Source organism: Corvus kubaryi, unplaced genomic scaffold (assembly GCF_017639235.1).
Source record: "Corvus kubaryi isolate FWS band 111438036 unplaced genomic scaffold, C.kubaryi_AGA036_p1.0 37387, whole genome shotgun sequence".
Taxonomy (NCBI): domain Eukaryota; kingdom Metazoa; phylum Chordata; class Aves; order Passeriformes; family Corvidae; genus Corvus; species Corvus kubaryi.
Window position 1 is genome coordinate 3,774,680 of NW_024581129.1, and position 22,301 is coordinate 3,796,980.

At 40.7% G+C, this 22,301-nt stretch overlaps 1 protein-coding gene across 4 annotated transcripts in view; it reads left to right on the plus strand.

Annotated features, from left to right (window-relative positions):
* GPR146 (G protein-coupled receptor 146) overlaps positions 1–21,711 on the plus strand; it is a 48,995-nt gene extending 27,284 nt beyond the window's left edge. Inside the window, exons 1-2 of one of the 4 annotated variants that reach the window (XM_042036831.1) lie at positions 12,472–14,310; positions 16,973–21,711. In XM_042036831.1, the coding sequence (XP_041892765.1) occupies positions 17,017–18,021 (1,005 nt within the window). In that variant the 5' untranslated portion in view covers positions 12,472–14,310; positions 16,973–17,016 and the 3' untranslated portion in view covers positions 18,022–21,711. Of the gene's footprint in view, positions 1–12,471; positions 14,311–14,430; positions 14,713–14,745; positions 15,058–16,972 lie in introns of those variants that run through there. The other 3 variants (XM_042036832.1, XM_042036833.1, XM_042036830.1) reach the window with 3 other exon arrangements.
* Positions 21,712–22,301: the final 590 nt, after the last annotated feature.

The following is a 22,301-nucleotide window of genomic DNA, read 5'->3' on the forward strand; positions in this document are numbered from 1 at the left end:
ACACCCAGAGGGTTAAAGCCCTTCCTGCGTCCCTCCCTACCACCTGAGGTCTGCAAAGGAAAGAGCTGCTGAAAGCCTGGTAACAGGAAAAGGTCAGGAGCTGTGTATTATATCCTGTAAGTTTGGATTAGCCCACAATAGCTAAATAAACTGATTTGATGTCTAGTGACATTTTCAAACAGTAGCTAATAAAATTATCCAAAGTATGCAGAGACAAAAGATGCACACAGACACACCAAAAAACGTCTCTAATACATCCACACAGGCAACGACCTAACAGGGAATTTCAGCAGTTTGGCCATACAAACCAGGGTCAAATATAAAAGAACCCAAGTTTAAAATCCTACTGACTAGAAAAGACACAAATACTCCTGCCTGGCCCATTATTACCACTCCTATTGATATGCACCTATCAGATCTTTTGCACAGAACCATGTTTTCGAAACAGAATCATGGTCCTTCCAAAATAAATAAATAAAAGGCATGCTACTGACGCGAGCCACAAGCTCAGAATACTTTGGGAAAGCTTCTCTGAATTAGCATGGTTAGCAGGTCTGAGGGATTTTCACTAAAAATTACATAAGGATCCCAGCTCACATCAGCAGAGGCAGGAGCTGTGATGGAGGAGGTTCCCACTCCTGTAATGCTGGAGCTGGCACAGGCAGAGTGCAGTGCCCTTAGCATGAGCTCCTCTGTGGTCCCACCAAGCAGGTGCCCCTCGCTTCCTGGCAGCCCTCAGCAGACAAGAGGCTGTGCTGGGGCCATGGCACATCCAGCTGCCACAGCCAGTTTCATCTGGAACGGCCCTCAGGGAGAGCTGGGTGAATTCCTCAAACCAGAGACGCTGCTTCTGAGGAATGAATGTATGATTAATGGGGTTGCAGCACTGGTACAATTGTGGTCGCCTTTTTTAAGTTTTCCGTCAAAGTTCTTGCAACCTGAAATACTATAGCAGATGAAAAATGAAAGCAACTCAAAGCTGTGCCCATATAAAAGGCAGTGCTACAGCCAGCTAATCTAAAATTTGCAAGTAAGTCTTGCTTACCTCAGCTGATTTGCACATTCAGTTTCATTTTTTTATGTAATTACCAAAGCATTTTCAGACTTGCTATGACCAAATATGAACTTGCTGCATATTCACACTAAGATGAAACAGAAATAAAGAGTCTTGAATTAATGCCATTAATATTACACCTTGCTTTACACTTAGAACAGTAACACTGAAAAATGAGAAGGGATGTCAGTGGGGATTGGCTTCATTCTGTGCAATGAACCAGGAGATCTTTCCCCACACCACAGTCTCTTTATCACGAGCCACCAACTGTTTGCATTCCTTTGAAGGTACCAGCTTAAGATAAAAGTATACTGAGGAATATTTGTGATAATCCTTTATATGAATAACCACTCTTTACAGACACTCTGCACATGGATATGAAGGGCTGAAACACACCCGCTAATTCACTAATACTGTAGTGATGCTTCAATGAAACCACTGCAGCTCATAAAAATAATACTCTGGCAACCACAGTCCTGAAAAACTACTTTCATTTTAACCTTGTGATTTGTTTATTCCACCTGAATCACTGACTCTGCCTAAGTTACTGCATAGAGCACTCCTGAAGGGTGAACTCCTCAAAGTCACTATAATGTCGAACAAAATTGAACAGAACTTTGTCTTGGTCTTATTTAGCTTCTGTAAATAAAAAATATTACTAGAATTGTCTATCAATTAGATGTAGCAGCACATTAGGGACATCAGCACCTTAAACATATGGTGACTTAAACATCTGAGCCATTATTCTGTAAACAAAAACCTGCACTGTTCACATCCCACTTTCACATTAACAAGTTACCTGTAATTACAAACTTTACGGCTGTGCCTTAACTTTACAGAACCATCAGCACTGAGAGACATATTCAGGGTAAGATGGACAGGGAACTGCCATATTTAATTCAGTGTATGAATCAAGCCAAAAGCATTGAACAGTACACTGCATCTGAAAATTAATCTTGTGAGGAGACCTTCAAGGCTTCTGTGATCCCTTGCTGCTTAGTGGTGACAAATAAACAGTGCATGATGTTCTCTGCGTGTGTCTCACGCTCACACCAGACTCCTGTCCAGCTGAACCTCTACCGTGTGCACAGCAAAAATATCTGGCTTCTGCTTAAAGGTGTTCTGGGTCCGGGCTAATTTTCCTGGCAGGTCACAGAAGAGGCTCCACCTTCACTGAGGCTTGTGCTTGCTGACTTTGCAATGAGGCAGAGTTAAAAAATAAGTCACAAAAGTAAACCTCAACATTTCCCTCAGTCCCCTTGCAGCTGTGTGGCCAGGGCCAAGTCTCAGCACAAAACCCTATCCATGGGTCTCCCCACGGATTCCTCATTCATTTTAGGGTTAATCTCCTTTAAGGTTGATAAGTAAAAGCATATCAAACTTTACTGCTCTGGGGAGGAAGGAAAATATAAGAAATACCCGGGAAAGTTCTGTAAGTATGGATATTGTTAAAATGTGGACCTTTATGGTCAAAGCACAGCAATCACAGCCCCACAAGTTCCCCAAGTAACTCCAGGTGATCAACCGCCACTTGTCACTACAAGCTGTAGTTACAGAACGTAATTGTGTCAGGGATTCTGTATCTCTACACTCAAACCTTGTGGAAAGTCTGCTGGACAAACCCAACCAGGCAAATGGAAAAGGTATTAGGTTATGGGCACTGCAGACTGAAAGAAGTGATGGACTGGCAGGGCCCATAAGAGCAAGCAGTTGCCTCTATAAAAGCAAGAGAGCAGCAGACTCAAAGGAGCCACATTATTGCCTCCTGCTCTCCCTGGAGACCAAAGGAGTGCTATTCCATCTCCCAATATCTGCATTTTTCTCCTGCAAAAAGCCGATATGCTAAAGTTTATGAGGTCTGAATTTCAAAAGGAAAGCATACTTCCCCTTCAACTCCATGCCCAACTGTCACTGGTATTATATCAAATATAAATCAACAACACAGTTTGGGTTTTCTTCTCTGTGTTTCAAAATACAAACCATACATCACGGCTTAACCAAATGAGGGATAAGTATGAAATATTACAACCATCAAAAAAGGAAAAGGCATAATCCTGGGCTGCCCCACACTGTCTCCTCAAAGACATGTTACTTCAGATCTTAAAGAAGTGCTTGTTTATTTAATAATTTGCCCAATTTCCAACAATAGAATATCTGATGGAAAATACTTACATTGGACCTACAAGCAGACCTGCTGTGTGATAGACATTGTAAACAGAGACTTGAGGGGTTTTAACTTTAATATAAACAATACAAGCTTAGCCAAAGGGAACAAAAAAAAATGGAAGTAAGGAAATACTTAGATCAATATCAATACTCAGAAAGTTCTCAGGTGTTAAACTTAGAGCCTGTCTCAGAGTCCTGTTGTGAAGTTTTAGCTTCTAAGAAACTGCAAAATTAAAACCAAGCAACTAATGGTATAAAATAATGAAACATTTATATTACATACACCAAAGAAGATACACATGCTAACAAGAATGACAAATTCTTCATTCATTTTATGGGTCAATTCCTTTTTGGTCGTAAGTAAAATCATATATTAAACTTTACTGCTTTGGGGAGGAAGGAAAACACATAAATTATTTCTTCATTACAGTTTAAAAAGGAAAATTATTTAAGGACTATTTGTATTCAAGCTAAATAGATGGAATAATGATATTACAGGCTTTTTATTCAAATGCAAAGAATTTACATTTACCTACCACCTCATTAAAGTCAGATGACAGAGCAGCACCATTTTCCTTACATGATTTTTTTTCCCCCCAATTAAAATGTTTCTTCTGAATGCTTAGAAGAATTCTGAGGTTTACAGTAAAGTATATTTTAAAGCCCACACTGGCTCTCTTTCAGGTCTAATGTTGGTTACTGTCTAAAGCCTCCAGAGGCCAAGTGGATGTTGCAGGCTTTTGCTAAACAGCCTTGTGTTTCCAAGGTGGGAAGAGATATGACTCCCGGCACACACAGCTGTGATGAGCAGCTCTGAAGAAAATCACATCTCACTAACATCATATTTTTGTCAGCTTGGCTCATTTTGCTGCAGGTCCATGACTCTGTTAATGTGCACAGAATAGCTGCTCCCATGGTCAAATTCTGTTCCTGTCCCAAAGCTCTCCCGGTTTGATGCAGCCACTGTTTGCCTCCCGTTCCGTAATGACACCAAAGGCTGAACTGTTCCCTGAACCGCAGTGTGTCCTTCCCAAAAAAAAAGGCCTCTCCAAACCCTTTCACAAGCAGGGACAGGGTACACAGCACCGTGCCTAGGGCAGGATCAGGCCCTGGCTTTGCCAGAGCCCCCTGTGCCAATAAGAGCGTGTGGCTGCATCTTAGGGGATGCTGAGCCCGTGTGTGCAGGGCAGCCACAGGGTCCAGTGCCACGCCAAGGGCACAGTGGCTCTGCCACTGGTTGCTCCTGCCACAGGAATGAGAGACTGCAGCCTCTGCTGAGCTCACTCAGAAAAGGGTCTGGCTTTCATGGGCAAAATGTTTCTGCTGGCCACCAAGGGACAGCAAGGCAGTGCCTGCCAGGTGAGGTTTTAAGCAGTTCACCTTTTAGATTGCTTTTGGTTTTTAAGAGCCTAGAAAGAATTTACATAAATGCATCTAAGCCTTGGACCAGTAAAAATGAATAGTGCCACTGTTAGAAAACAATGTTTGGTTTTCAGAGAACAGTTCTTTAGGGAAAACATCACAGTTTGCATTTATCACACTCCCACTTTTATCCGGTCGGCCAAAACAAAGTTACAGTAGCTTTTCTTGTGCATATCAATTTTCATGCACATTAGGCCGGATTTCTCAATGTTTCTTTAGGTGATGACTACGTGCTTTTACATTTTTTTATTAATTGCTCTGAATATACAATATCTCAATGTTTCTGTATATTAAATCTAGAAGTATTACAGAAGAGGAGAAGTATAGCAGAGGAATTGATCAAAAGTTAATCCAATTAGTCTTTAAGAGAGAAAAAAAGTTCTCAATGAAAGTGAGATCCTTATTAATATTTTATTCATGGGATAAAAATGAACATGCAGCAAATCATACTGTGAAATATTACTGCAAAGCAGATAGGCACAGCAGAAACTAATTAACTAATTAATCACAATTAGGTTGCACTTTCATTTATATTACAAGGGAAGGTAAGCCAAAGGCAAACTTCAAAGCACCAAACATTTCCTAACTGCTTTCAGCAGAAGCTCGGAATAAGCAGAATGACTGCTGCCCTTTTAGCCTCCATAAGCATTTTTAACTACACTCATCACTGTGATTTTTGTAAATCTGTTTTCTACCGTACATAACAGAACATCTACTTTCCCTTGGGGCTCTGTCAGCTGAACTTTACATTGTTCTGAGAGAAATGCTAAAGCGGCATAAAAGGCAGCACCCTGTTTGTCATGCCAGCATCACATCTGTCACGTGTTTGATTGGCTCCATCAATTAAGTCCAAACAGAATTCCACGGATTTCTAAAGAAGTCAGACCGATTCTGAAGTGATGCAACAAAGTTAATCAAATGTCTGGACAAAGTGATTCATGTAAACATCAATGTTTGTGATTTGCACATCAGACTCATTCATGTGAACTCCTGCATGCAGGATCTGAACATCAGATAAGAGCTTATCAGAATATTCTGCATATTTTCCACAACAGCTACAACAAGCACGGCTCATGTAAGTGAAGACAGACAAGCAGGCTCCAGTGACCTCTGTACAAACTGTGCTTTACTGTTCTCAGCACCCAGTGCCTGTGTGGGCTCTGTAAAAACAACCATTTATCAATCATTAGTAAGAAACTGGCTCTCTGACAAACTAATTACTCCTCAGGCTTCCACCCATTAGCACAGGAGGAAGCAGATGATACATTTATTTTTGTGGTGGGATGACCTTGGCTGGGCACCAGGTACCCGCCAAAGCCATTCTATCACTCCTCTCTACAGCTGGTCAGGGAGAGAAAATAAAATTCAAGCCTCGTGGGTTGAGAGAAGGACAGGGATCAGAGATCACTCACCCACTGTCATCCTGAACAAAACAGACTCAGCTTACAGAAAAATTAATTACTTAACCACCAAATTAGAGTAGGGTAATGAGAAATAAAACTGAATACCTTCCCAAAACCTTGCCATGCAAACCCAGTGTAATTTTACATATCAGGGCTCCTGAAGTAACAAAGCTGCTACAGAAGTTGGTTTTGCTTCCTGAAGCAGGCAAGACTTTAAAAACAGCATGTTACCTATGAAGGACACTTAAGAAATCTCTACAAAAAAATCTGTTCAGAATTTAAAAAGTTATTTCCTGTATGGCATGTGACTGGACACACTGTAGTTAGTAAGCACTAGCATCTATTTCCATGCCATTAATGTGGCTGTAGTCCCACGAATTTGTACAAATCCTAAGCATGGCTTTCCAAAATACCATGGGATGGACACAGTGTGGGCAGCAGGTGGCTACTGGTAGTAGACTCCAGGTGTAACTTCACAGATGTTTTTGTAATGGGAGGCTTTAGGTTTAGAGTCCAGATTTACAGAGGTCTCGTACTCCTTTGCACATTTCTTCCCCCAGAATTACTCTGGAGGGGTTCTTTGGCCCTGGGAAGTATTTGTCCAGCCTCATGTTGGCCTGGAAAAACAACACCCTTTAAGAGTATCTAAGGAAGCATCCCCACCCACAGGTCTGTGAAAGGATGGCCAAGGACTCAAATGACAGCATCAAATACTTAAACCTGTCAAACTCTTTATCAGCATCCCAGAACAGAATGTGCTAAAGGTTGTTTTCAAGTCTGAAATATACATATGGCTGCAGTGGGGGGTCTTATAAGAAATAGAGTTTATTGGTAGGACATTTTGATGACTAAGGGGTAAAAACCCCCTGTCACTGATGGAGTGGGGAGTGGCACATGAGAAGCAAGAGATGGACAAATCAGAACTCATTCATGTCAGTAAGGTGCCTCAAGCCCCTGGTAAATGAAAATTCTTCTTCTAAATCTTACCATCTAATAATAACCAAGCTTGGATCAGCATTAATATTATACTAGACCCCCTAAAATGTAAATTTTAAATCTTTTATTCAGACATTATAAATGGAATAAGATGTAATCAGTAATTATGCAAGTTCATCCAGGAGGGAGCTAGAAAATGCTATTTCCTTCACCAAGCAGTGAAAATTAAAAGCCACAGGAGTGTCAGGAACAAGATGTCTCAGACTTGCCAGCAATTAACAGAAAGATATGTTTATCTCCAGCAGATGTGACAAATTTTGAAGTCATTTCAGCCTTACTGTAACTCTGCTGAGGGCTGATTTTTCCCTTCAAACTCTAAACTCAAACCAGTTTTATAATTCTTATATATGCTATCTGATAAAGAACTATGTCAATATTTCTGCTTTTACTGGAAACCTGGTCCCTGCAGTCAGAATCTGTTCCACAAGAGTTTCCTACCCAGCCAACGTGATGGTCTGGTTGATAAGTCACCGAGTCACAGCTTTCGCCAGTGTTTCTAATAGGAAACAGCATTATGTTATATTTTCCAGGAAAAGTACCATCTGTTCCTCCTGTCAGTCTCTGCAACTGGCACCAAAAGATCTGTGGGGAATGTTTCCGTGCTGCCAAATTTCAGCAGAGTTCCCTGCCACAAGCCCTGAGCACGGGTGAAGCTGACAAACAGTGGGAGAAGATAAGAGCTGCTGTTTCCACCCTGCCAGCTCGCCGGGCCAACTCATTTACAGAGTAATTCCAGCACAGTCCATGCACCTTTGACACTCTCTTCCTGGACTAAATTCAGTCAGCAAAGCCCAGAATTGGTATCATTTGCATTAATTTGGATTGGCGAGAATCTGTCCTCTTTACTGGGGCGATGCTGATTTACACGAACCAGAAGTACAAACATTCCTTACCTGGAACCTGTGCAATTCCAAAATGCTGGAAATGCAGAGATCCTGGCACTTGCTATCTTGTAAGAAGAGGTGCAAATGACCTGTCTGCATTTATTAAAAGACAGTACCTAAGCAAAGAATTTTACCATAAAACTGTCTTTTATATTATCTCAAATATTAAAAAGGCCTCAGCAGAAGTTTCTAGGATCTAATGACCTTTAGATAAAAATGGGAACACATAAGTTTCGTAAATGTTTTTTCCCCAAAACTAGTCTTAACTGACCTGCTGCTCTACAGTTTAAGTGTCTGTAGATACTGGGGGCAAAACTCCTTATATTGAAACATGGATGATTATAAGTTATGAAAGATTCATTAACGAAATTTATCTAGTCTATTAGCTTCCTGAAGTCAGAACAAATGAACTAAATACTGTCATTAAAAACAGTGGGATAAAGTGTCTACTAAGTCCCAGCTGCTCTGAACATCAACATCACAACAGTAAAGATGCTAAAGGTGTCTGTAACCTTTCTTAGATCCACTGAGTTGCAGTATTTCATACAAAAAGAATCTGCAACTTACATTCAGTTTTAAACTGAAGGAAATTATTTGCTTGTGTGCTCTCCCAGAAACTGACTTTTTCTGTATTTTTTAATTAATTCTTTTGATTTCTGTGGCTCACCAGTTATAAGCACACTGAAAATTCTCACGAAGGTTAAATTTTTTTTTGTTTGTTTTCAGTGAAGCAATTAAAAGAATTAATATATATACATAACAACTTCCAGTCATCCTGACACTGAATTTTATTTAAGGTTGTTGCTACTTAGTTTTAAAGTAGAATGGCTGCATCAAATTCAGCTTCCAAGTGCTCTGAAAGCATGGAGCAGAAGTGCAGCAGTGCTAACTGGCTGTTCAGCACTCTGAACGGCGCCATCTACTCTGCTGATGCTTAAAAACTGTCACTTCTTGTATTCCAACTGGTCAGCTTTATAAAATCCAGAACCCAAAGCACCATACGTAAGCTGATTTTCTAATACTGCATTCATTCTAATTATTCCTGTTATTTAATACGCTGTAAGTTCCTGGAAGTGAATATGAATACTAGGAAAATTACTGGGGTTTTGTTTTGCACATAACTTAATTTTTTAAAAAAAGTATTATCTAGTGGATATTTGGGCATCTCCAAACTGTATCTCATTTCAGGACCCCTGGCAGCTAAGGATGAATACAGGTAACCACTTTGTAAATTCATTTTGCCTGAGGGAATCCCCACCTTTAGAACTGCACAAAAGCAAGGTATTTCACTTTCTGCAGTGATGAAGTCTTTAAGTATTAAAAGCTGCACTGTTCACTCTAGAGTGAATTCTTTCTCGCTGCACAGAAACGTTAAAAAAGAAACAATATCATGTTTTCCACATAGAAGCTCTTAGAGAATTCAGTGATAAAGCTAAGTCAGGAAGAGGTGGAGCAGCCCATCAGTGCCACTCATCCGATGCTGGGACAGGGAGAACTTAACAAAACATGAGTGAGTTTATGGAGTTAACCCGTGCAGAGCCCCTGGTGCAGCTGTTCCCCAGCAGCTGCCAGGAGGGCACAGCCACTGGCAACCCAGCTCCCCCAGAGGCTCCGCTGCAAAGAAATGAACAGCACAAAAAGGAGGGTTTATCTGGAGTGGCAGATGTGCCTGGCAGATAGCATCTGTGTCTGAACAAGGGACTCCTTCCACACAAATCTTCAGGGGCTGCAGTGCTGGGCTATCTCCTCTGCACAGCACTTTTACCCCACAGGGCTTGGTTATAACAGCCTTCCAGAGCACCATGACACTGCCACTCTCCAGCAGATCTAAAGGGCTCTTAAACACACTATTTAGCAGTTTTGCTTATGGTTTCCAGGGTAGTTGATCTTTTTTGTCTTTCTTTATTGGAGTGTATTATCTGTTCTCATAAGCTTTAAGGCTGCTTAGAAATTGAGGGGGGCAGCAGGGGGGGAAGAGAACCTAAGCAAATACAATTACTCATTTCTGATGGATACACACGTTGTTCTGAGCAACCTTCTATGAACTCTGAAACAGAAGAAAGTTCTGCAGTTCTAACCTATTACAGAGTATGTGCATCCTAAAAAAACAGTTGCCATACCTTAAAATCAAGTTTTCCTCTTTCTTCCAAACCAAATGCCCATCTGAACTCATTTGTTGATGCTTAGTGACCAGCAGCAGCAATTTGCAGACTTACTTTTGACATGGCCTTACATGAACTCAGATTCCCAAAGAGCTGAACAATCTAAACAGAAACCAAATGTGCAGCTGACATTGTTAATATTAATAGTTTTACATATTATTTATCTATTTAATAATAACAACAATGATAAATAACAACAACAAAAGGTCAAAATGGGAAAAAAGCATCTACTTAGCAGGTTGCCAAGAGGCCATGGGCAGTAAGCAGATTATCAGGGCACAGGTGGGATCTGAATCACCAGGTAGCTGCTATACAGATGATCTACCACAAAGACAGTGCTTACAGAACGAAAGGATAAACAAATGAGACAGAGGTTGCCAACATCTGTGGAACAGTAACAAAGTTCACCCAGCAAGTGAGAAGGGTGCCCACAAGGAGTTCTGAAGACAATACATGTTCAGAATTTCTGGAAAAGCAGAGTGAGCAACCTCAAAGGGCGGCCAAAGCAAAATGCAAAGACCAATTTCAGGAACACGGGTATCTCTGTACTCGTGCCACGTGCAACGGAAATGCGCCCTCACAGTTCTTGAGAATGTCATTTTTATTGCTGATTTCAAAATACCAAAGTTCAGCCTGAGGTGTCCCACAGGAAAGTCACAAAGTAGAAGTGAAAGTGTGTCATGCATGGAAGCCCTGTCGTAAGCTGCATACGATACTGTGTGTGTGTCATATGAGCAAGTAACGATGGGAGGTGCAACGTCCATGGTAAGGGGGTTCATCAGGGAGAGATAAAGAGGAAAACACTGGCCAGGCAGATGTGAAACTAAAGGGGTATTTTAAGAAACCAGGAAATGTACATAAGAATTTAGGCATGGATAGAAGGAATGTTAAAGGAAAAACACTGGTGCAAGGCAAGGCAATTACTGATAGAGCTGGAAATGGGTTCACAGCATTCAAATTGTGCAGAATCAAGCCAGGAGTAGGCAAGAGTTGGGTTATGTAAGTCAAAGATCTTGGGTTTATTGTTTTAATTATTTACTATTGTTATGCTGCTACTAAAGCAAGATATACAGCAAAGGGAAAGGGTTTAGAAAACCAAAACCTGAGCCTAATGATGGGTGAAATGAGTGGGACCAGAAGGTTGGGTGATTGCTCTTCTATGAGTTCACTTGCCACGAGTGGCAAACTCCTTGCTCCCTCTCTTTCAACTGACCTACTCTTGCTTTTTGATTTGTACTTCTTAAAATAGCCAACACAGGCTTATTATATTCCATGCTACTTTGTATCACGTATTCTTGTTGTTTGATCATGCCTTCTCTCACCTTACATTGCACTGAATTAACCACATTACAAATGGAACCAGTATCAATTATGAACTTCCCACTTGCCAAACTGGTCAATGGTTACACCACAAAGACATAAATGATAGGGTTGGAAGGGGCCTGTTTTTCAGCCCAGCCCCCAGTATCAAGCAGGATTTTCTTCTCCAGTCATGTTATAAGCATTTTATCTGAGCTGTATCATTGTTTTACAAACAGCAGCAACTCAGCAACTGCATGAGGAAACTACACTGTGAAACCTACTTGCCTGCACTGCTGCAATTTTTTTCCCCCTCACATCTAACCTGGGCTATTTCGTTTTTCTTTTCTGTATATCCAGCCAACAAGTCACTTGTTAATCCCTATGGTATGTATATAAGCTAGTAAGCCTGAAGAAATGTCATGTCACCCAGACTGAGAGGTAACAGCAGTGTGACACTTCACTCTCCAGCACTTCAGAATTCAATCTCTTCCCCTTAATGTACAACAAACTGTAGGTTTGTTATTTTCCAGAAATATTGATCATCCACTATTTAAAGTTTTAAGACTCAATCCATAAGTAATATTCAGCATGACACTTCCAAAAAGCACCTACCAAACCCTGACGAGGTGCTGACAATCTACTAAATCATGGTTTATATATGCACAACAGCACTTCTGGCCATGATTTTTAGTTTGCTCAGCCTAGATCTGAAGCAAATCTGTGCTGCCCAGCAAAGCTCTGTGCAGGGCCCAGCCTCCCCCAAGGCAGCACCAGGTGTCAGTCTGTAGGAATGAAGAGATCCTGTGGGAACTCAAGAAGACGTGACAAAGGTGCAAGTGCTTGGCATGTTTAGAGACTTACCTTGTCTATGTACTTTATTAGCTGTTAGTTTATAATGATACCAACAGCTTGTGAAAACACATTCAGAGGTCAGATAAACCAGGTAAGAGCTACGTCACATAGAGATGATAATAGAGCAAGTAGACAAACCATTTATTGTATAAACAAAAAAATCTGCAGAGCAAAGAGACATTGCTGCAGCTGGATAAAGGGTTGGTTTTTTAAGTCAAATAAAATAATCCGAGCGTAGAATGGTCATGCTTCACACTCTTACCCAACCTGCTCTGCAACTTGGTGCTGCATTATGAATGAAAATGTCTGAAAAAGCCTGACTGCAGCTATGGACTCTGTAATACAACTGAGCAGAACTGTCATTTTTTTCTCATTATTTAAACTTCATTTTACACATCTTTTCTAAAATAATCTTTGCCACCAATTGCTCTCAACTTTTTGTGCTGTGTTGCAATAAGTTTTTTCTTAAGTGCTTCATGCACATTGTTATCTAAATAAAACCACCTTCAGCTTTAATGGAGTGTAAGGAAATTGGCTTTTGGCCAAGTATGAGCACTCTAAAAGTGCTTCTACATGAATACCTTTCCTACTTTGCTGATTCCCTGGTGAACTTAGGATGATTAAAGTCCTTCTAATGTTTTGAAGCACCAAAAACTTGGTGCTACAGTTTGTAACATGAAGTTATCCGCAGCACACAGACAATTCTGTCTGTGGACTATGTATCAAACAGGAACAGGGGTATTTTCTGTCATTTGGGAGCTGCGGTGGTTTTACAATATTCGTAATGAATATTCAAATACAAACTGCAGTCAGAGTAACTCAACACAAACTGGATGACCATTTTTAGACTTCACAGAATATTCTGAGTTGGAAGGGACCCACAAGGATCTAGTCCAAGTCTTAAGTGAATGGCCCATACAGAGATCAAACCCACGACTTTGGTGTTATCATCATCATGCTCTAAACAACTGAGCTAATCTCAGGTTTCGTGTTTTTCCGGTATTTATTCCATAAACACCTGCTTATTTTTTCAGTAAGGGATGCTACATTGGTGTTTATTTGCTATGGAATAAAGCCTTGGAATTTCTAAATATAACACAAATTATTTGGAAAAGGCAGCTCTCTGTTTTTGGTAGTATCAGTTAAAAACATACTTCAAAGGTAGTAACTTTATTTAATTAGTCTGAGAAGTTTCCATATGAACAATGGAACAACCACAGTACAAAATTCAGTATGGCATGAATTACCAATCTGCAGTTCAAAAACTATTTCAAGAAGTGATCCATTTTAAAGTTGTGGAAAATATATACATTCACATCCATTAACTGCAAGTGACATGCAAATATCCATGAGATTAATCACCTTTTTTAAAAAGGAAGCAGAATAGAACTCATAACACCATCACAAAATGAGGGTTATGTCATAACACCTTTTCACAACACCAAAACAATCTCCAAATTCAAAGTAAACGCTCAGAAACTTTTCTTCCTACCTGGTTTTACAAGCTGGCTCATGTCTGCCAGCACCACAAGCACCTGTGCACTTTGTTGTATGGGAATTTTTAAATACTGATTGTTCAGGATATATGGCCTATAAAAATGAAACCTCAAAGCTACACATTCTCACCCCGAGTTCAAAATAAAGCCCACGCTCTGGAACGAGGGCTGCTGACTGCACTTGCGGAGAATGGCACGGGCTGTGCATCATCCCTGGAGAACCCCAGCGCCGATGACAAAACCATAACAAACCCGCGTGCATTTTAAGCAGTAAATCCGAAAACCCAGGGACTACAAAGCGAGCCGGATCCAACAGCTCCGAGCACAGCCTCTCGCTTCTTGAAACTGGCTGTAAACACGGGAAGGGAGGGGCCAGGCGCCTGCCAAGCCAAGCAGAAACTTGTGAGTAACTTAGAGAGGCAAAACAAGTGCAGCGCAGGCAGCGGCTCCCAGCGCGGTGCCTGGCGCTGGCCGGGCCAGCACCATGTTCCCCGGGAGAGCCACGCCGGGGCCTGGCGGCCGGCTCCGTGCCTCGGGAGGGCGGCTCGGGGCAGGGCCACACGGGAATTAAAGGTGAGAGAGGCTGCGGAGCACGGCGGGGCCGTGGGAGCCGGCGGCGGGCGCGACGCGCGGTGCCGCTGCCTGCCCGGGCGGGGGCTGCGCGTCCAGCGCGGTGCCGGGCTGGGAACGGGAGGATCTGGGCAGCGCTGGGGCCGCCGCAGCCGGGGCACTGTAAACAAGAGGCTGCAGCCTCCACACTTATGCAACAGAGGCAACCTGGGGCTGCAGAGCTGCCGGTGGCCGCGCAGGGAAGGGGGCAGCGGGGACTGAGCGAGCCGCGGTGCTGCGCGCAGGGCTCTGAGGAGTGACCTGGGCTCTGCCGTGGTTGGGAGGGACAAAAGGCACGGCTGGGTGCGAAATGCTGAGCGGGGCCTGCGGAGCACAGCGCAGCGAGCAGGTTCAGTGCCTTCGCTGGTAAGTGAGCATTAAACACGGGGCATTTCGGCTGTAGCGGCAGAAATACTTCACCTCGGAACTTAAAATTTTGTCAGCAAGAAAATCTGAGAAAATGCTTTGATTTTGGATTTTATTTTTGCTCATTCCAGAGGTAAATACTGGCATTTCCCTAAGATTACTATTTAACACAGCAAATCGTCTGCCATTTCTATCATCAAAACGGAATTGTCGTGTTTAACTGCACTTACAGGACGTAAAGGAAAAAAAAGGGCAGTGACTAAAACCACTTGTGAAACCAGACATCCCCCTGCTCTGTAAAATACAAAGCCTGGTAACAAAGACTGTTGATCTTCTGAGATACAGGCAAGTTATTCAGTGGCTGATGTAACTCAGTCTGGAGTAATCAAAGCTACATGCTTAAAGGATAAACCTACATAATGGAATTATGTGATTGTATCCATGCCTGTGCTTAGTCACCTTTGCACTCACGAGAATGCATATATTTGCAATACCTAGTTCCAGTCTGCTGCTTTGCTTGAATCGAGTCGTAACAGTTGAATGAGGTGTAGTTTTGGTTCCCTTCAACTGCGAAAAACAACAGCTTTACTTTTTCTTTCTTAAAAACTTAACAGATGCTGCCTGAAAACAACCTGGGTTGTTTTTGGTGCTCAAAAATAGAATGAGGATGGAAAGACAACATAGATATGATACAGTCCACTCATACACAACAATATAGCTGAAGAACTGGTGTGAGACAATGAACTGAAAAAGTCAAGTTTTCCCACAAAGGCGAAAACAAGCTCTGAAAACAACAGAACTTCTGGTGCTGTCACAGAAGCCACTTCTCTGAGGAAATCCAACATAGGACAGTGGAATAAAAATTTGCTTGCCTGGCTAAAATTACTGTATTTTTAGCCTGATTTCTGGCTCAGCTTATGGTACTTAGAAGAAAAATGCACACAAAACAACTGCAGTGGGAAATAAAACATGGAAGTTGACACGATTTTGGGACAAATTCTGTACTATGGCTGAAGAGTCAAAAGAATTAGCACCAGGGAGATGCAGTCACGTCCCCATATGCTTACAGACCCCACACAGTATAATTTAGCCATCTGTTCCATGGAGTGTGTAGCATGTTGTCTAGTAGCATTCATTTTCATTGCACAATGTTTACTGTGGATTGATTAAATCTTGCTCTCTCTTTGGAAAGAATCCAGGTATGTGTGCTTATACTTTGCTATAGGTGCTGAAAGGGAAGCACACAAAACCACAGGAGTATGTGACAGACAGGGTACATGACGTGGGAAATCACCTGCTGCACCCGCTCTGCACTGTCCCTGACATGGGCTGCCATGAGTAACAGCCATGATTTTAAGGCTGTGCCTGTTTTGAGTTGTACTTCAGAGATTATTTCTTGTTTCTGCACTTTGGAAAGAGACTTTACACAATTGCTTTGAAGTTCACTTGGTTTCAGTTAAAACGCTCTCTCTTGACTGATGATAAAGCAAAGATGGCTGGGCCACAACTGCTGATAGTAGCATACTTTTTTAAAGAATTCGAGCTATTTTGAGAGGAAATGATAGCTGATTCTTGCCTTTTGGAAACTCAGACTGCCCTGATATTAGGTTCCCTGGACTACAGAGGTCCATTGTTTTTTTGAAACTAAATGGTTATAAGGTTGGAAGTCTGAATACAAACTGACCTATTTAAAAAAAAACAAAACCAAACTCCCCCTCCTTACACCTCATTTCCCAGTATCCTCTAGTCTTTGTCAATTTTATCAGTGATCCAGTACACATCCACCATACTGCCTTGGATGTGCCTCTTAAGAAACTCTTTTTTCAAGGTAAAGCTTATTTAACATCTTAAGAGATCTCTATTTTCCATCATATTGTGAAGATTTGTGCTTCAGCTTATATCCTTCCACTCTTCAGTAGTTATCCTTATGTATTATTAGCTATATACAAGGTACTGTTTGACAGGTTTTTTAAATTGTATTACTATTCATATATACATCAATACTTAAGGATAGTTTACAACTTACTTCTGTTGAGTGTCCTGTATCAACTAATTTACCACTAGTTTCATTTAAATTACAACTTCAGAACATGTATTAGTCTCATGAAATTTTGAATCACAGTTGACTTTCTTCTAGACTAACAACATCAGTTATGTGACACGTGTAATCTTTAAATTCAAAATGTTTTCTTCACAGTACTCTGCATTTCATTTAGAATGTAATATTTTAACAACACTTTCACTGTTTCTCGCTCTACAGAAAAGCTGGTAACCAGCAAAGAAGACACAAAAGCTAAAATCACTATGTGGAGCTGTGAAGCCTTAATCAACAGTACTGAGAACAGTGAGGACCAGCATCTCTGCCATGACTTCGACCTTGTGCTTTCCATCTTTTCCCTACTCTACCTCATTATATGTTTCCCAATTGGCCTTTGTTACAATGGCCTGCTGGTCCTAGTTAACCTCTACAACAAAGCTACTATGACTATGCCAGATGTTTACTTCGTCAACATTGCCGTTGCCGGTCTCATCATCAACACTCTGGCACCAATGTACCTGCTAGGTCTTGCCAATACAAAATGGGCCATCTGGAATTCCAACAATGAAGTTTATATTACCTTTCTTATTTTATTCAACGTCTCATCATTAGTTACCATATACTCTACCACACTGCTCAGTCTGGACTACTACATTGAGCGTGCTCTGCCCAGGACTTACATGTCCAGTGTGTACAACACCAAACACGTCTGTGGGTTCATCTGGGGCGGTGCCATGCTCACAAGCTTCTCATCTCTCCTGTTCTACGTCTGCAACCACGTGTCCACCAAAATAATTGAGTGTTCCAAGATGCAGAACCAGGAAGCAGCAGATGCCATCATGGTGTTCATCGGGTACGTTGTACCCGCCATCGCTGTTCTCTACGCACTGACGCTGATCCTGCGGATACGCAAGGAGGCCACGCCACTGGATCAGGACACTGGGCGCTTGGATCCATCAGTGCACAGGCTGCTGATTGCCACAGTCTGTACCCAGTTCACCCTGTGGACACCCTATTACGTTATTCTCTTGGTAAGCACGTTTACTAACCTACGAGGAAGAATTCCAGCTGTAAATTCCATTCAAATATTACACTTCGCCACGATTTTGTCAAAATTCCTGGCTTTCTCCAGCAGCTTTGTCATGCCTCTGCTCTACAGATACATTAACAAAAACTTCCCCAACAAATTACGACGGTTGCTTAAAAAGATACACTGTGGGAATCAAGGGTGTTCTCACGAGCGCACAGTGGTACAGCAGGTCATGACATAGGTGTGACACAACCCCTGGTGCTCTGTGACTGCCGCGCTGGGTGCTCAGTGCTGGGACTGTGACACTGCTGTGCTGGCACTCAGACATTAGCGAGTCCCAACCAAGAGGCTGGAAGGAGCTTCCATTGCAGTTGAATGCAAGAGTCTTAATTTTCCAGTAGGTGTTTGCTGAAGTGGTGTGAGGCTCTGGCCTGTGTGCTGCACTACCTGTGACATCTGATACCTTAGTGCACTGAACTGGTGACAAAGGATAAACTCTGTTTTCATGGCTCTGATCTTCCTGTCTGAAGAAATCAACTAAGCAGTTTACTGAAGTCTTGACTGAAGACACAGCACCTTGTATCTTGTATAGGAAAAGGTATTACGTTGTTTTCTGTACAAAGTGATAGTGCTATCCTTGATGAAGTAAATAGAATTTTTCAATGAAGATTATATAGATGATCTTTACTGAAGATCATATTATCCAATTATACATGTCCAAATAGTAAATGTTAATTATAAATTAAATTATTTAATTTCTTTCTCCATCACTGAATCCCCTCTAAAAGAAGCCTAACTTACTATTTTCAGAAATTATTTTCTCACACAAACTAACCTGTTTTAATGTGTATGGTAAAGTGATTTTTCTTTTAGCTACAACAAATAACAAAAATGTGTTTTAATTTTCCAGTGCTTTGTTTGTATCCTAAAACATTTCAGGAATTTAGAAATATTTATTAACTAATTCTGAGGGAACTTAGAGATGTTCGTTCCACATATTAAAATGAAGGACACAGTCATTTACAAAGTTAAATCAGAATTTAACTAGTAAAGATTGTCTGGCTAAGGGTTATGGTCCACATATGTTCATGTAACAAGAGTAATTATCTTAAAAAATAAATATGTTTATGATTAACATTTTGTATTTTCAAGGGATATGTTTGCAACAAATAAATTAAACTCTCTTTAATCTAGGACATCACTGGAGTTTTGGAAATCATATAAAATTCCCCAATACAGGAATCCCAGTCAGCAACAGCTCTTTGCTGACCTCTCAAAAAAGCCTTCCATTGGGATTCTTGGATACACAGTAAAGTCTAGTTTCACACTAGGGATGAAGAAATCCAATCCAGATCACCAAATTTTACTGATTATATGAAATACGTAAGAAAGCAGACATGCTGCAGGAAGCACATAAAGAGTTACAACAACAAAACTACAAAGCACTGACCCAAAACCTACCTGTTCTTGTGCTGCTGTTGCATTAATGACAGGAGGGGGGGGTACAAGTGAAACTGATACTCTCCCACTGGTGTGGGGCCACAAGACATTTCTGTCACTTGATACATGCTACAGCATCATTTTGTTGTTTAATCTGTCACAGCACAACTCAAATCCCATGTGACTTCATTAAAAAAATGTGACTTTTCAAGCTTCACGTATGGAGCAAGACCAGAACTGAACATTTCCCATTGCTCAGAGCACAGTCTTGTCTGGTAACTGGTCCTAGTCTGTCAGCAGAGGTACACACTGAAGTTTTACATGAAAAGCATGTGAGGAACAGACCTTTCAGACCTTTTCCCTTCAAGCAATTTCTTCCCATAGTCTTCTTTGCTTATCCTCTTTATCTACAAGCATCTCTAAGTTACCAACATCCTGGTGGAAGACTTTCCATTAATCTTTACTTTTTTAATAGCTTTTCAGATTTTATTGAATTTTTTTAACCCTTAAAGCCTACAGAGTAAATAACCTGTTTCTGTGGTGTTTTCAGTTTTAGCCTGTTGATGAAAGCCATGTTAAGGAATGAAGCTGTTCCTTATCACTGTGTCCCAGCTCACACACTCATTTATAGTGATTCTATGCTGACATACATGATACTGGCTGCTTTCTAGGTTTTGCCCTCCTTGTGAGATTTTCTATAAATTTCTATACATCTTGAGCATTCAGGCTCACTTCCACACAGAAGCGTTTAAGAACAAAATCTTTCCTTACAGCTGTCAAGCAAACAGACTCCTTCTTCCCATCTGAGGAAAATGAGGTTTCTTAATGCACCACATTAAATCTCTCATATAAAATCTGTTAAAGAAATTCTCTGCCATTATGCAGGAAGGGAGGAACTGGCTTATCTGGTGTGAATAGAGGCTTTCAGAACTGGGACGCTGCCAGAACGGTGTGGCTGAGCAGGCAGCATTAAGTGCAATTTCAACTTCCATGTTGCTTCCTCACTTCCATCTCCTCCTTCTCTTAAGGCATCTTATTTTCTGTCTCTAACAGAACTGTTGCCTTTATTTCTGTTCTTTTCTCTCTGTGTTAAACTCCGAGTTTCAGATCATGGCTCTTCTATAATTTCTCTTCATTGTTTTCACTTCTCTGCACAATTTATTTAACTTTCCTTTCTCTCCCATCCCTGCTTGGTCTTGCACACCTGGTACCATTCAATACTCATGTTTACTTCTTCACACTGACTCCTTTACGATGATCCAAATCTTACTCAGTGATTGGACATTACAAACAAATTTATGTACTAAAATGGAAGCTGCTATTTAAGAGATGTAGAAAGACAGATTTTTATGTAATTTACCCGTGGGGTATCAAATCTGGTTTTTTCCTAATCTTTTTTACTGCAACGGGTATTTGTCTGTATCCTTGACAAACACTGAATGTCATGGCAATCATACATACAACAACTTGGATAATTTAATGAACAAGACTGGTATCATCCACTCAACCTCCTTTAAAAGTTAATTTGATGTATTAGTTGCCTCAAAGAAACTGTGCCATGGATCTGCCTGGCTGCTGTTCTCTTGAGCAAATTCTGAACTTAATTGCAGCACTCTCACGTGGTATCTCTTAAAAAGCAGCATCCTAAAAAGAGAGAGCTTTGCAATATTTATATAAAGAACAGTAGGGGGGCAAGTGCAGTAAAATACTTAAGGAAATACAAGGTATCATAAATTAGGAAGAACTTTTATGGACAAATCTTTACAAAGTTCTCAAGAATGGGACCTTTCCATTTCAAACACCTGAAGGTTTCTGGTGACTGTAAATAGGGGCTTATCTATTACACATTTAAATAGATATGAATAAAATACTGTATATATGCAAGATAAAAATCAGCCTACTGATGTAAAAAGAATCTGCAAAGAGTTTATTAAATTATTTCTTAAACTGTATCATTTAAATGTAAACCTCTGAACAGGAAGGTGTACTGTATGTTTCTGTATGTATATAATGTGTACTAGAAAGTAAGCACTAGTTAAGTGCCATTATTAACAGTGTTATTTTCTCACAGAATTAAACTTAATATTTGAGTTGATCTATGGCTTATAGCCCTCTTGCTGAAGTGCTAATTAAGTCAAATCAATGAACTAACAAAAATGTCATGCTCTGCTTCTGTGTGAGTTACTAACACAGCTAGCTCAAGACAGGTCCTTGTTGACCAACTTCATAGAGGTCCTAGTTTCAAAAGTTTACATTTCAGAATCAAATTTTGTCGGGCTCTGAAGATGTAATTTCAGTTAATTAAAGAAAGTGATCAGCCACTAGAAAATTCCCCTGGTTCTATTGCGATGAAGAGACGTGGACTCCAATATCATGTCAAGATACTACAGAAATGGACTTTCTGGAAAGCTTCATAAAGGAAGCATTGGCTCATAATACACTCTAAATAAAAAGTGTTCAGGTATATGTGGTCAATAAAATGTGTGATTTTTTTTTTTTTGCTTTTGCTTTCTTGATAAAAACCTGTTGCAGACAAGCTTAAACCTGTGTGGCTTTACTGAATCAAAACATAACAGATTGCATGATTTGGATGTCAGATTTCCAGGACATAATTTGACATTATTAAAATCTCATTATTTATCAGCATGAAGTTGGCTGGGAATAAAAGCTAAAAGGCACATACCTCCCCTGATTTTTTTCAGCATAAAGTATCCTGCAGTTAATGAGACAGAGTTAACAGTGCACCTGGAGATCAGTGCAAACATTGGCCACATCCTGACAACTTCCTTTCCTTTGTGCTGCCACAATCAGTTTCCTGCAGAAATTCTCTTGGTTCTCAGAACAACATAAAATAGCCCACACCTCTGGCATCCCAAAGAAAACACAGCTTTTAAGAATCTAAGGTACCTTACAACACATTCATTGCAGTAACCACTGCACATAACCAAAAGATTACTCCCTGTGGATCAATTCGTTTACCCTACATATATGAAAATATTTTCTTGGCTGTACTTTCAAAATTATTCATTTGTTCCCTTTCAGTGTTCTGTGAAGTGTAGAAAGACAGCAACTAACAGCAAA